Raw genomic sequence first — 14,659 nt, 5'->3', positions numbered from 1 at the left:
AAGGCGTACATTGTCCCGGAAAGTTTCCCGATTTATTATGGCATTTTCTGTTCCGATTTTGTTCTGATTTCAGTAACAAAAATTGTCTCGGAAATCCCGGCTCTAGTGATTACCAACAAGACACAAATTAAACACATGCTTGTTCACAACTATACATATCTTATCTTGTGTCCAGTTCTGTGACGTTCAAGAGTCAGAAAGATTGATTGCAAAGTGTAGTTGGCATATGCCCAAGAAAAGTTTGCTAAACGTTCGTTCACTTCCGCGGAGAAACAAGTGCTAAATTTTCCTGCTGGAGACCCGTATACGGTCCTCATCAGGAATTGGGCATATAGTTATATTTCCAGCGGAAGCATTGCGGGACTTGTATGTTGTCCGACTTTAGTATTGATAGTACATGACCTCTGAATGCAAACCCAAGCTGGCTATCCTGATTCCGTGCTAAAAATGTCTGCAAATTTTAGATTATCATGTTAAAACTTTATACAAAGATGAAAACTGGACGCACACTGTGCGACACAGCTAGCGTGAACGCGGCATCCGCGCCTTTTACAGCGGAGCTGTTAAGACCTAGGTTCCCCAATATCGTGTTTACCAGCAAAGAAATGATGACACCGAACTCTGGACAGCTACCACCATCTATGAACGACGGCGGCAACAAGACAACTGGTTGCCACCGTCGCTCGTAGATGGCGGCAACCTTTCTTCGGAGGCAGAAGAGCGGGATCGGAACGAGCGGCGATGTGCGCAGCAGTGCTAGTAGGGAGTTTTAGTAGACCGTGTTTCCCCCTCCGCTAGCCCTCCGCTACGAAGAAACTGCCACTGCGCCTGCGCGCCGATGGCCTTGGCTGTAGAGTTCCGGGTAGCGGAGGGGCTTAGCGGAGCGGGAAACACGGTCTACTAAAACTCGCTAATGTTCCCGCAACCGCCGTGAAGTCGCTATCGCCTAAAGTTCCACTGTCTCGAGTGCTTCAAATTCTCCTGCGAAAGAATTAAGAGCGCAGATCGAAAGCCACCTTCGAGAACAGAAGCTACAGCTCCGCTGATCTTCCTTCTTCACCAGAGTGGAGGCTGAAAGTTTTCCGTATTTTGTTCAGTATTAACAAGCGCCCACTTTTATAGCTTCATTTGTTACTTGTTACTATTGCCTTTCAGTTCTAAAAGAGAATAATAAAAATAAACAACAGCACGTTCGTGCCTTCGGTCTGGCGCTCCGTACATTAAGGCGGAGAGTCGGATTATTTCCGATTTTTCAAGTATAATCTCAGATATAAATAATAAATGAAACTGGCACCTTAAGCGCACAGTCCGCATCCTATTAAACAGTAGCGTGTATAATGAGAATGACTTTTTTTTGTCCCTCGGTTCGTTGACAGAAAAAGAGAGCTTAATTGAGCTGTTCTAAAGAAGTTATACCTCGTGCCATTTTACGTTTGTGTGATATCCACTGAACTTAGGAAGGTGGGCGTAGAAGACAGCGGGGATTAGAGCCTTTCACGAAGGGGTGGAGATGCATACACGTGTGTGTAGTTGTCGTTTTGATAACTACAAGCTTTGCTGCCAGTTTTACAGTGTGGACGGTGCGTCCATCGCGGTTCTCGGTCCAGTAACAAGTGCCCGAGCTGTCCCTGGCAAGCGATTGTCACGAGGCTGGCGGCATTAGAGTTTCTGCATAGGATCCCTACGAGAGCCAGAGTTGCGCGTCTGTTTTCCACGTGCCGCCGCGCCGCTATTCGCCGAGATCCGATCACGTGAGTAGCAGACTCAAATGCCGTGCAGGCAAGTAGACGTTGCACACGCCCCGGCGTACGTTCTACTGCTTTTGAGTGCGCCGCGCGCCTCGAACGCGTGGCGCCGCTACTCGCCGAATTCAGTCACGTGATGAGCAGACTCCGAATGCCGTGCAGGAAAGATGGCGCTACGGGTCTGAACGCGCAACTCTGGCTCCAGTAGGGAGCCTACAAAGGGAATCTAGGCGGCATCGGCTGCTTAGTCCACCTGCCGGCGGCGCCGGTACATAACACGTGTTTACACGTTTCTCTACAAAGACCATCCTTTTACTTTTGGTGTGCTATGATTTTCATTGAATCTTGTGCTAACTGTTACGTGTGTCATATTTATATGTCGCGCTTGCTAAACAACTGTGGTCTAAGCCAGTTAGGTATTAAATAACAAAAACAGGGCCAAAGAAAAAACACATTAGGCAAGAGGGACGAGGCAGGGCACACTCTCAACTGAAGTTTATTTGAAAACACAAGTACATAATAGCCATCAAGATACACAAAGTCATAACGTATTGCGGCACAGCCCGCATTTCAGATATGTATCCACTTGTAGATAAGGCTAAGGACGTATTACTTATTCATGGCTTTTCCTTCAGTCATAACCTACAACGCCCCATTAATTTCCTTTGACACTTTAGCTTTATAACGTGCCAAAATCTTAGTGTCACAGATATAGCCTTACTTTTCCGCAAGATAACGGATACAGTAAACCATTCCCGCACGCCAATTGATGTACCGGTTCACAATCTTGGTTCCATAGGAATTTTTTTTTTCGCTATACGGATTTTTTTACGTAACTGCACCAGTTTGTTGGGTGCCTTAAAAACCACCGGTAAGTCATACCGCTTTGCCACGTTTTCTTTGTGTTGTGCGAAATCCCACTGGATAAGACATGACAACAGGTCTGAGTGGTCTCTCTCGTGCCACCCGACCTGCCGATCCCCCCAACCTATTCAGCAAAGCTATCGAAACCTCTTCAAACACCCTTGACGGGAAACCCGCGTCTTGTATGTTTTTTAACTTGTCCATTAAAACTTTCATTCACTACATGAGAGCAAGATTTGCTGAGAGACGATCAAAAGCCGGACCTTCACCAACTTCGAGTGGGCTGAGTCTTAAGGAAGTAGAGCCTTCAAAGATCGCGGGCTGAAAGACCTGCATACATATGGTCCCTTTTCAATCGGAGGGACTAATCTCTAAACATTGTATGCAACCCTCGGACGGTAACTCAAATGTAAACTTCAGTCCCTTACCTACTGTGCTGAAGACGGACAATACCAGATCGACAACATCCGACCCAGCATCCTTGTCCGCAAAAATAAAGAGGTCGTCCATATATCTAAAAACTTTGTTTACAGATTAAGACCCTTGTATCTTAGAGAGCAGCTCGGCGCCCGTTTTCGGATTGAGCGGCGTCACCGCTCAATCCGAAACGGCGCCTAAATTTGGTGGAAAATGTTTCCGCTAAGTTTAGCGGGGAAATTTTCCCACTAAATTTAGTGAGACATTTTCCCGTTAAATGTAGCGGAAACTTTACCCGCTAAATTTAGCGGAAAATTTTCCCGCTAAGATTAGCGGGGAAATTTTCGCTCCAAATTTAGCGGCAATTCTTTCCGCTAAACGTAGCGGGGAAGTTACTCCGCCAATTTTTTTCTGCTAAATTTTTCGGGGAATATTTTTCCGCCAAATTTAACCGAATAATTTTTTCGCCAAAATTAGCGGGAAATTGTTTCCGCTAACTTGGGGGGGGGGGGGGGGGGGGGGGGGGGGCAATTACTCGGCTAAATTTCGAGGAGAAATTTTTCTGCCAAACTTAGCGGAGAAATTTTCCCGCCAAATTTAGCGGGGAAATTTCCCGCTAAACTTAACTTGCCACCAAATTTAGCGAGAAAATTTTCGCCGTTAAATTTAGCGGGGGAATTTACCGGGACATTGTCCCACAATTTCACGGTAAATTCCCCTCCGTACCCTTCCCTTATCTCCTCCTCCTCAAGAGCTGCGCTCTAATTGGGCGTTACAGAAGATTGTAAACGTCTTTCATTTTTTTCCAGGGAAACATTCAACTGTCCGAGGAAAATATGTCCTTGTGCGTTTTAATCTTCGCCATGGATCACTACCAACTGGCCCAAGTTTCCACAATTCTGCAGTTCATTTCTTGTATATCGGGCTCTGTTAATTTTCCCAGCAAGGCTCTGTCGCACCCCATTTCACTGGTAAACATTTTCAGGGCGCTGCCTAAACGATCGGCTTCGCGAGCACTGTAACAACGTGCAGAAACAAAACGGTGGCTTTCTTGACTTACATTGCAGGACATGCGGTTGTACCCCACTGTTTGATGAATGCGTAAAAATAGGAAAATGCAAGTCAACGTTAACACGTGAAATTGTAGAAGCCGTAAACATTGATTATCTAGGAGACACGTGTGTTGCTATGCCTTCGATTGGGCTATTGGAGAAGGAACTCGTTTTGCTGAGAACGAGATAGTGTTTTTCCCAATCATGCTCTCTGATGGTTGTTTCTTTGTTTTTGTAGTTTTTGTTTTCTGACGATGGTTCAGAATACAAATATCGGAACACGTATTTAAAAAAATATTAATATATCAGTTGAGAGTTGCGCCTCCTTGTGTCCTGTTCTCCCTTTTGTCCTCGTCCTTGCTGCGCACAATACTGTATATGACGTCAAACCAACTAGCCGAAACACCCGCTCTTTTTGAAAATTTTAGCTTTACATTTCTGTAGGTCTCGTGCCCCTTCGTACGTGGCACATCGACATGGGGGTCCCTCCACTAGACTTCCTGCCGTTGTACGGCCTGTGTGGCATTCCAGGCGGTTGTGCAAGATCTTGTGTTACAGAAGTTTGCCTCCAAGTACGTTTTTTTCAAGGAATGCTTGAAGTCGGCGTGTTTTCCGGCGGAGACCCTCTACGAGCCTGGATTCCCCCGGGACCTACCTGAAGACGGTGGAAGGAGTCACCGAATTCCTGTGGCAGAGGACAAGACCCCTTCTCCCCAAGAAACGTCGCGGATATTCCAATCCCCGCAACCCTGAATGAGACCTCGCTGCTTCCGGACTTTGTTGGGCAAGTGTCAAATAAGAAGAAACGATTATTTTGCGCTGCAAAGCTATCGGACAATGTACAACGCTAGGGAGCCTATCATGTTGTAGGCAACGTAGACAAGAAAGCAGTCGAAGAGGCAAAATTATATTAATTTAAAAATACGCTGCCGTCAATGTTACTTAACAATTCGCGTCAATTTTGGAAAGTTATCAACCCTCCTACTAGTCTTGGCATAGTACTTTGGGACACCGACGGACAAGAGATGCCCAGTGAACTCTGTCCTTTTTGTGTTAAATGATGTGTTTGTTATATCTTTTTTGTGCACGGTAACCTCAGACTGTCCGGTATTTAGAACTTCTGAAGTTTTGCCCATGTATCCCGTTATCATAGACTGTGAAGATATTTCTATCATTATCGAAAACTTTTTAACCTCTTCAACAGCACGCACTGATAATATTAATGCTAAGTTTTTGGAAAACACTAATATGGACTCATGCGTTATTTTATCTAAATTATTTTCGCAATCAATTGAAGAATAAAGATTACCAAAATATTGGAAGGTGGTGAGGCGATCCTTCTGCACAAAGGAGGCGATAAGCGAAACCCTTTAAATTTTTGTCCCATTTCTTTAACGAACATTCCTTGTAAAATCTTTGAGCACATCATTTGCACTAATCTTTTCAATTTTCGAGACTCCAACTCCTTTTTTAATTCAGCGCAACATGAATTTCGAAAGTTTTATTAATGTGAAAAGCCATTCCTAACCTATACTCATGACATATCACATAACCAAAGGTCGGCATTTTAGGTCGCCCTCACTCACCCTCACAGCCACACTCACATAAGCCCCTCACTCACCCTCACTTCACACAGCTACACTCACCTTTAGCCCCTCACTCACTCTCATCCTCACAGTCACACTCACCTTCAGCCCTTCACTCACCTTCACTGAACCTCACGCCCCTCACACACTCATGGCCCTCACGCCCCTCACGCATTCACCACCCTCACGGCCCTCACCGTACTCATACCACTCACACCCTTCACGCACTCACGGCCCTCACGCCCCTCATGCCCCTCACGCACTCAAGGCCCTCACTCACTCACGCCCTCACCACCCTCACGCACTTACCGCCCTCACGCACTCATGACCCTCACACCCCTCACTACCCTTACGCACTCGTACCCCTCACGCACTCACGGTCCTCACATCGCTCACAGTCCTCACGTCCCTCACTCACCCTCACACTCATGAATTTTCCTGGTCCAGAAACTCGCTCACCCTCACCTCACCTGTGAAGGTAAAGGTGAGTGAGGACCCTCATGAGTGAGGTTTGCCGAGGTATGCACGTAACACTTGACCGGGGTTCAAGGACTGAGTGCATATATTCTTGATTTCTGAAAAGCTTTCGACAAGGTTCCTCATGCGCGGCTTATTTACAAACTCCGTGAGCTTAACATCAATCTTAGTATGATAACTTGGATAAAATCATTTATATCAGACTGTTACCAATTCGTTCACGCTAAAGGAACTAATTATTCAACCTCACGTGCCAAATCCGGTGTTCCACAAGGTTCCGTACAAGGTCTACTTTTATTCCTTATAAATATTAACGATCTTCCCACGCACGTATCCTCGTCTATTAGCCTATTCGCTGATGACTGTAATTAGAAGGAAATCATTAACTACTCTGAAACATCTGCTCTTGAGACCGATATTAACGTCACCCGCTGGTGCGATATTTGGCTTATGAAACTTAACACCTATAAATTTAGATCCATGAGAGTGTCCCGTCAAAATAACACTTGTTCCTTCTCCTGCATTAATAACTCCACCTGCTTTCTGTGTCAACCTATAAATATCTCGGTGTTTATATAACTAACGATCTCTCCTGGAACAACTATGTCGAATATATCACTAACAACGCTAACCGCTTATTATGCTATCTCCAAAGGAATTTTCCCTTTGCCCCCTGTTTCACTTAAAATTCTCCTATATAAAACTTTAGTTCGCGCCAAACTCGAATATGCAAGCTCTATATGCAATCCTGGCGTCACCCTTGCATCATTCATTGAACCCATTCAAAATCTCTCCGCACTTTTTATACATTCTAACTATCACCGTACAGCTGCAGCGTCACCTCCATGAAAGCATATCTACATTTGTTCAACCACTCCTTTCGTGGCAAAATATCTCGCCTCTCCGTAACTCACAAGAGTGATCATTCTTACCAAGCACTTTGAACCTCGTTATTTTCAGAAACATCATACACATCGCCGCGTGCCTATCATCCACTAAAAGTAGGAATCCCCTACTGCATGAACTCTACCTTTTATGTTTCCTTCCTACCCTTGACCTCTGTCGACCGGAATCGCCCACTCACGTCCGTAGTCTCACTTGCACTGCAGATCTTAAAACCGTTCTGAATAATGTTGCATAGCAATGCTGTACCGTATTTTTTGCGTTTGTTTTTGTTGTTAATTTGCATTAATATATAATTACCCCACTCCTCTCCACTACCCTACTCTCAGGGCCTTCGGGCCCTGAGAGTATAGTAAATGAAATTAAATGAAATGAAATAAAAATGCTGGGGAAAAGACCCAAGTTTGCCTTCGAACCTGTTATGAAGCCTCCACTGTTGTTGTCGTTAGTTAGAAATGGGGCATATCGTGGGTGAGAATGAGTCTGATAGATGTGTCAGTGAAGGGGCAGCCTGCCATCGGTGATCGACTCTTTGGCGACCACGGATGCAAGCGTACTTGTCTCGGACAAAGATGGCTCTTTTGTTGTGCTCCCGAGGTTGATGTTCGAAGAAAAGGCGGGCTGGCATTCAAAAAAGATTTCAAAGAGGCGAAGGGAGTAAGGTGAAGAGTATAAGTAACAAACTTGGCTACAAGGGTCAGTCGGAGGGGAGGAAGTGGCCGAGTGGGCCAACGCGTCTCAGCTCGGAGCGTGGAGCGAAAACTTGCGCTGGGAACCTCCTGGGTTCGATCCACGCCGCCCCCGCCCGTTTCGATCTGGATGAGTTTCGTACTGGCACGCGTTCGTGTGATCACCAATGCGTGATGCACGTTAAAAACCCCAGGTTAGCGGTTGTACTGCACTGGCTAAATTTCTCATCTACAGCTAAGAGACCGATTACCCGTTGAGAGAGCAAACCATTTTTTTTAAGGGTCAGTCGGAGCGAGGGTTTGGTCTCGACGCTTTCCTTACGGCGGAGACACAGAAACCCCGCTGCCCGTTCAGGGTCATGAAGTCACGGAACGGGGCTCGCGGCAAAGGGAGGTGGCGAGTTTTCTACAGAAGCATCTGTTCATGCGGGCTGTTTCCGACCCTTCTGTGATACGGAGCTCGGAAACGGTTGTAAGTTTTTTAAGTGATGAAAACATAGGTTCTTGACAAGTGTTCTCGGTCGACGTTGAGGATTTTTTCATTCAACTCCTCAAGGGACCCTTTTAGTAACTGTCAGGGACTACATCGACTCGACTGGTGAAGTCAAGTCCCGGAACTTTGCTGAAGTTACTTCAAAAGGTATTTCCTAATTACTTGGTTATTATCTGAAGTCTATGACGTTGCAGTGTGAAGGCTCTTCGTTCAAAATAACGACATTTGCGTTGGTTCCTTTTAAACGATATTTTCATCGGCCAGTTCGACGTTTCCCTCGAATAGACAAAAGTCTTACATCTAGTACACAAAGCTTTTAGATATGTGGACGATCTCTTTTATATATATGTATATATATATATTTGCGGACAAAGATGCGGGGGCGGATGTTATCGATCCGGTATTGTCCGTTTTAAGCACACTGGGAAAGGAATTGAAGTTTATATTTAAGGTACCATCTGTGGGTTGCACACAATTTTTATACTTGTCCCTCCGATTGAAAAGAGACCATGTATATACGCTGCAGTCTTTCAGCCCGCGATCTTTGAAGGGCCTACTTCCGTACGACTCAGCCCACTTGAAGTTGGTGAAGAGAGGAATAGTGAGGGAGGTCCAGTGTTGGATCGGCTCTCAGCAAGTCTTGCCTTCATGCAGTGAAGGAAAGTTTTAACGAAGATAAAAAATTATAAGACGCAGGTTTTCCCTCAAGGGTGCTCAAAGAGGTTTTGAGAGTCGTGCTGCAGGGGAGGGGGTAACGTCAGGTCAGGTGGCACGAAAGAGACCACTCAGACCGGTTGTCATGCCTTATCTTCATGGGATTTCGCACAGAATAAAAAACGTGCAAAAGCGGTATAACGTACCAGTGGCTTTTAAGGCGCCCAACAAATTGATGCAGTTATGTAAGAGGGTCCGTGTAGCGAAAGAAAAAAGAAAATTTTCCTGTGTAACCAAGCACGTGAACCGGTAAATCAGTAGTCGAGCAGGATTCGTTTACTGTATCCCACTGTGTTGCGGAAAGGTGTACGGGAGGCAGACCGGAAGATGTGTCAATCACAGACTTCGTGAGCAGAGCACAGCGCATCCTTACGCTCAACACCTTCGGGCCCCCTGGCAACTCATTGCAGCAGGTGCGACTGCTCTACTCTGCTTGATTGCTCCGAGATTTCGGGTGCGTTTAAAGAGCAGAAGGGCCAGGGAAGTTTTGGAGGCTCTTGAAATTGAAACAAGGGGAGAGAACTGCATTAGCCATCCGTCTATTGCTCTGAATGAGACAGATTTTTTTTATTGAATCTGCCATGTCCCGCGTGGTTTAGATGTGTGTTGTTGACAAACGTGTTTTCGAGATGTCTTTTTTTTTTTTTTTTCTTATCGAAGTCGGTTGCGCGCAGGCGATCTGGAGGAGTGTTCTTTTTCTGTATTTTATTTGTCTACTAGGCCACAATGAATCGATCAGTAACGAGTAAGCGTTAGTCTGTGGTGTGTTTCTTCTCTGTTGTCCTCGTTCCTCGAGCGCTTTAATCTTAACCATGGCTGAGGATGAATTTGGACGCTCAGCCATTCTGCTCGGGTTACACGCGGCGCAGTGCCCACACCCGGTAGCTATGGGCAAAGCGGGCTTGTTTGGAAACACTGCGCTTGTCTATAGACTGCAGGCGGCTGTCGGCGGCGAGTGATACGTAGTCCATGGCATGCATACTCAGTCCGCAGGTGACCGTCGGCGCGCGCAGCTCGTTCCCGACAAAGCGTATATCTCGCCATCGCGAGCTCGGAACATCCGCGGGTGAGCGATGACGTAGCGGGGGATAGCGGAGCGGGCGTGCGACGTCAGAACTCCGGGCAAAAGGCAATTTGAGAAGTAAAGGGCGCGAGAACCCTTGTCCCCAAGAGCACTGAGAATTCAGAACCAGACAAGCACCCGCCAAAGATGCAGAACCCGCGTGGGAAACCTCTCGTTAAGACGTGCTCGTGTCACACTCTACTCCCCGAGAAATATAAACACCACTCGCTCATCCGATGAATTCGGATATTTCAGGGGTGTCGTGCGTGCGGCTCATTCGAAGCCATCCAAGGCTCCCCGGAACCAAGCATATCAAATCATAACGCGCGCGCAATACACGCACGACAAATTCCGTGCTTTCCGGGTTTATCAGAACGATCAAGGTAAACTTTGCTTTTATTTGGTTTATATTTATAATTATAATGCCAATCTGTCGCATGTTATTGCAACGGAAAAATTGGATCTTTACTGTTTTTATTTTTTTATCAAATATGTTTTTTTTTTCAGACAATAAAGAAAGTCTAAACAAAGAAAAGCTATTTAGAAGTGTGAAAATAATTTGTGGTTCTTTTTTAGCATACGCATTTCGAAACCATTTTACATCGCTTTCTCTTTTTACTTAGCGGAGTCCTTCTCCAATGTAAAAAGTGCAGAATGTAATCTCAGTGCAGGCAGTATTACCAAAATGGGATATCGACTAATCGTGCTGCCTGTCTCCTCATACAATGTTAAGTGTTCCGGCAGTGCCACATAGTGCTGGTTGAACTGTTGTACACTGGCGTGACTTGCAGTCACGAAGCGCCGCGGTTCTCTTATTTCTCATGCCAATGAGAGCAGCGTGAATTATAGATGACGCTCATCGCGTTCCTTACTGCCTGATGCATACTACATTCGTCAATGACGTTCGTCTTCTGTTTCGACTTCTGATGTACTGCATCGAACGTTGCGACCTACTAGAGCCAATTCACTGCGCGGAGCAGGTCACGTGACCTCCCGGTTTTGCGTAGTCATGCGCGAAAAATGAAGTCACGTGGTGCACGGGAAGCGCTGGATTTGCTTACACAGCTCGTAGCGTTCGACAAAGTGTATTGTAAGTTAAAACGAAGCCGAGACCCGCAGTGTGCTCTTCGAAGTGAATTTTGCGCAAGTGCGGTGCGATCAAAGAACAACATTCAAAGTGCATGCATACACGCATACGATTCAAAGAACACCTCTGTGCGTTCCAATTAAAAATAAGCAGAACAACCATTTGGCGCTAGTGCGAATTGATTACAGAGTGTTTCCAACTGTTCAATCAGGGTCGGGTGGTTTGTCGGTCACGTTTGCTGCGAGGACGATTCAGAAGCGTCTATCGTCTGACCGCGCTTTCCTTCTCTCCCCGCGACAATGCAAAGCATGCGCTCTTTCGACCACTTTGTGCACGAGGCATTCGCCATTAAAATGCAAAAGTGCTCCATGGATAAATTTACTCCATCCCTCAAATCTAGGCTCTCTGTTTGGTGCCTGCGTGCCGCGTACGCCTGCTTGTACTCTCGAAGATTGCTTAGGTAAATTGGATATTGTGCGAACAGCAGTTGACGACAAGAACCGTAGCTACTCTGCACCTTACCACAGAAGTTGCCACTGCAGCCGATCTCTTCGCGACCACAAACTAACCACCTTCCTGAGTGACCATGCTCTGCTCAAACGTAGCCCTTCTATTGTTGGTGAGTGCTGGCGTCTCGTTCTCCTTGATGCAACACGTCGTTGAACTTCACCCCTCGCAACTCGAGACTGTACTTCGTTCTCAGATCCAATCGGAAAATGCCCATGTTGTGCTCGTTTCTTGCAAGGGTTTCTGGGACGACGTTGACTTGTTCTGGATGAAACAGTTGCCGGTGAAAGCGTCCAAGTGGCTTTACGACGAGCCAGGCCTGCGCGGCTTGTTGGTCTCAAACACAATGTACAGCTTCCACACAACGGTCCTAGTGCCCAGCCCACGAAACAGCACAGCCGTATGTTTGGAACAAATGCAGCGGAGCTACGTTTACAGGTACATGGTGAAGTGGATCTTCTTATCGCTCGAAGAAGGTATCGAACCCAGCTCGTACAATGAAACAGAGAACGAAACAATTCGAAATTCATTTGCGTTTCGTACGCCAGAAACTTCGCTTCTTCGCGCAACTCAATCCGTTGGAACCCCAAGCGAAACACTTCGTGAATCTTCGATCCGCAGGAAGAATGGGCCTACACCTCAGTTCCTTGAAAATCGAAACAAACTTCGGAGCCTATCGGGTCAACATGTTCGTATCGGCTTCATCAACAACAAATATTTCGGCACATTCAACGACTCCCTTCTATTAATGCATGTCCTGAGTCTGCTCCGCGCGACAAACGCCACTCTTCATTTTCACCGCCATACCAACTTTATCCAATTGATCAGCGAAGGATTGGCCGAGGGTTCGATTGACGTATTCATTCACAAACTATTTTGTGCCCACGTCTTTCTCGCCTATTTCGATTTTCCAAATATTTTGTTGTACGACTATCCAACGTTTTACGCCAAGGCAAATGCCACTCGCGTCTTAACACCCGGCGATATTTTCGCAAATTCCTCAGTAACTATCATTCTATTCATCCTATCACTCTGCCTTTATTTGCTGATTCTTTGCTTGATTGACTACGTGCAGTTTCGTGCTTTCCGCACCGTTTCCAGGGCAGCATTCTTTCTGCTAGGAATTTTCTGTGCAGCGTCTTCTGTGATCCCTAACACGACCCGATGGAAGGGTATACGAAGAAGTCTATTTGCTGTGTGGCTTTTCAGCATCCTGCCATTGTCTACTTACTTCCAAGGGCAGCTCACGTCATGGTTCACTACTAACGTCCCAGAAAACGTCTTGGACACATTAGAAGAACTACAAGAGGCCTTGGAAAGCGATTCCGTGGCTCCCTGCGTTGTTGACCAGACTCTGGTTCACTACATCCTGCAAAGGACGGCCACAAAATCCGATACCATGAATGAGCTCCGACTGAACCCAAAGTTTCCCCGACTGATGCTAAAGTTGATGGAATCCTTCTCACGACACCAGGAAGACAATCTCGTGACGCGCACCTTTGCAGACTGTGTCCTCTGCGCAAGAAGAAACGACCGTGTCTGTTTCGCGGACCAGGTGGAACCCTGCGTCATCAAGCCTGTAAGCCGGGACGTCAGGATGTTCAAAGAACATTATAATCATCACATGATGACGACTCTGGTTGGAAAGAACTCACGTCTGAAGAGTGCCTACGGGACGTTTCTGCAGCGTCTCCACGAGTCGTCCCTGTTGCACAACCGTTCACGCTTCAAGTGCGAATACCAAGCGGAGCAGACACCCGCTCCTCCGACTGTCCAGCTGGAACTTTGGGGCTTCTTTCGCTTCTACGCGATGATTCTGAGCGCTACGGCGATTGTGTGGCTACTTGAGCTGTGCGTGTTGCTTTAAGGCCGCGGTCCTACCGTCTTTGTGGGTTTTCTCTTACCAGCAAAGCTTATCACGCACGTATAGAAAGGCGCAGTGTGCGTGACTGCATAAAACTGAAAGAATAAAACACAGAGGACAAGCACAGGACAACCAATTTCTTTCATAGAAAGTGGTTGTCCTCTGTATTTTATTCTTTCAATTTTATGTATTCATGTTCAACCCGCTCGCCTTCATCAGTGCGTGACTGGTTTCGTCGGTGACAGCGAAAGCGTAAAGACGACGAGTGTTCAGGCGATGAACTTTTGGCGCAACTTGATTGGCTGCATCGGAGCATATAGCATCGGGGCTTAGGTCAGACTTAAAGTGAAACGAACTATATTATATATTATGCTGGCGGGTTACTCTTTGCGCTATCTATAACAGTTGTTTTTTTCTTTAGAAGTGCAAGGTCCTGAAGGTACTGTTGGTTTCCCTGAGATTGATGACCGCGCATTCATTTCAGTCTGCTGTAAATATACGTTTGTAGCGCTGCTAAATTCACTCACCCAAACGTTAGAAAATATTGAACTAAAAAGAAAAGATAGATTCTACAGTGTGCTGTTTGTCTGCCTGTGTGCTTAAAGCACGTGTCTTCGCAATTTGCACTCTCCTATCGTATGTCTTCGCTGTTGCGATTCCTAATAGACGCGCTATACATTGTGAGTGTTGTATAACCCTTCCGACTGGGGAATAAAGGAGGAGGAAGCTGAGCACGCAACATGGATGGCGGTCCTTTATTCTGACACGTCGGCCACAAATATACTAACTGCATATTGGCAGCGGTTTTTACGATTGTTACTAATGGAAGAGATCTACGAACGTCTCCGGCACGTGAAACATCTCGTAGCAGACTTCATTTTAAGTAAAACATTTTCAGCCACGGCATTCACCGGGCTATCTCCGTAAATTGCAGGGACTGGCGTTCTAAAGTGCTCTGCGGGAAGTAGACGCGCTGGACTTCTTAGAGTTGCATGACCATTATTATAAAGGTCTACCCGTGCTTTGAGCAGATATGGGGAAATTAAGGACTACCATACAACAACGATACTGTGACAGGAAAAAATATTATTTATTTATTTATTTTAGCCTTAAAGGCCTTTTTGGGCATTACATAAGGGGAACGTGATACTAAGATTCGTACAACTGAACCAAGTGGCAAAAAAAAAGAGTCAAAGAT

General features: G+C 46.1%; 1 protein-coding gene across 1 annotated transcript; it reads left to right on the top strand.

Moving 5' to 3' along the window:
• Positions 1–11,431: 11,431 nt before the first annotated feature.
• On the top strand, positions 11,432–14,200 carry LOC121047480. Its single transcript, XM_040502727.1, has one exon. It carries the CDS (start codon positions 11,677–11,679, stop codon positions 13,462–13,464), a length of 1,788 nt encoding a protein of 595 aa, XP_040358661.1. The 5' UTR covers positions 11,432–11,676; the 3' UTR covers positions 13,465–14,200.
• Positions 14,201–14,659: the final 459 nt, after the last annotated feature.

The sequence above is a fragment of the Ixodes scapularis genome, unplaced genomic scaffold (genome assembly GCF_016920785.2).
Source record: "Ixodes scapularis isolate PalLabHiFi unplaced genomic scaffold, ASM1692078v2 PGA_scaffold8__174_contigs__length_109621045, whole genome shotgun sequence".
Lineage (NCBI taxonomy): Eukaryota > Metazoa > Arthropoda > Arachnida > Ixodida > Ixodidae > Ixodes > Ixodes scapularis.
This window is presented reverse-complemented; position numbering and strand designations above follow the sequence as displayed.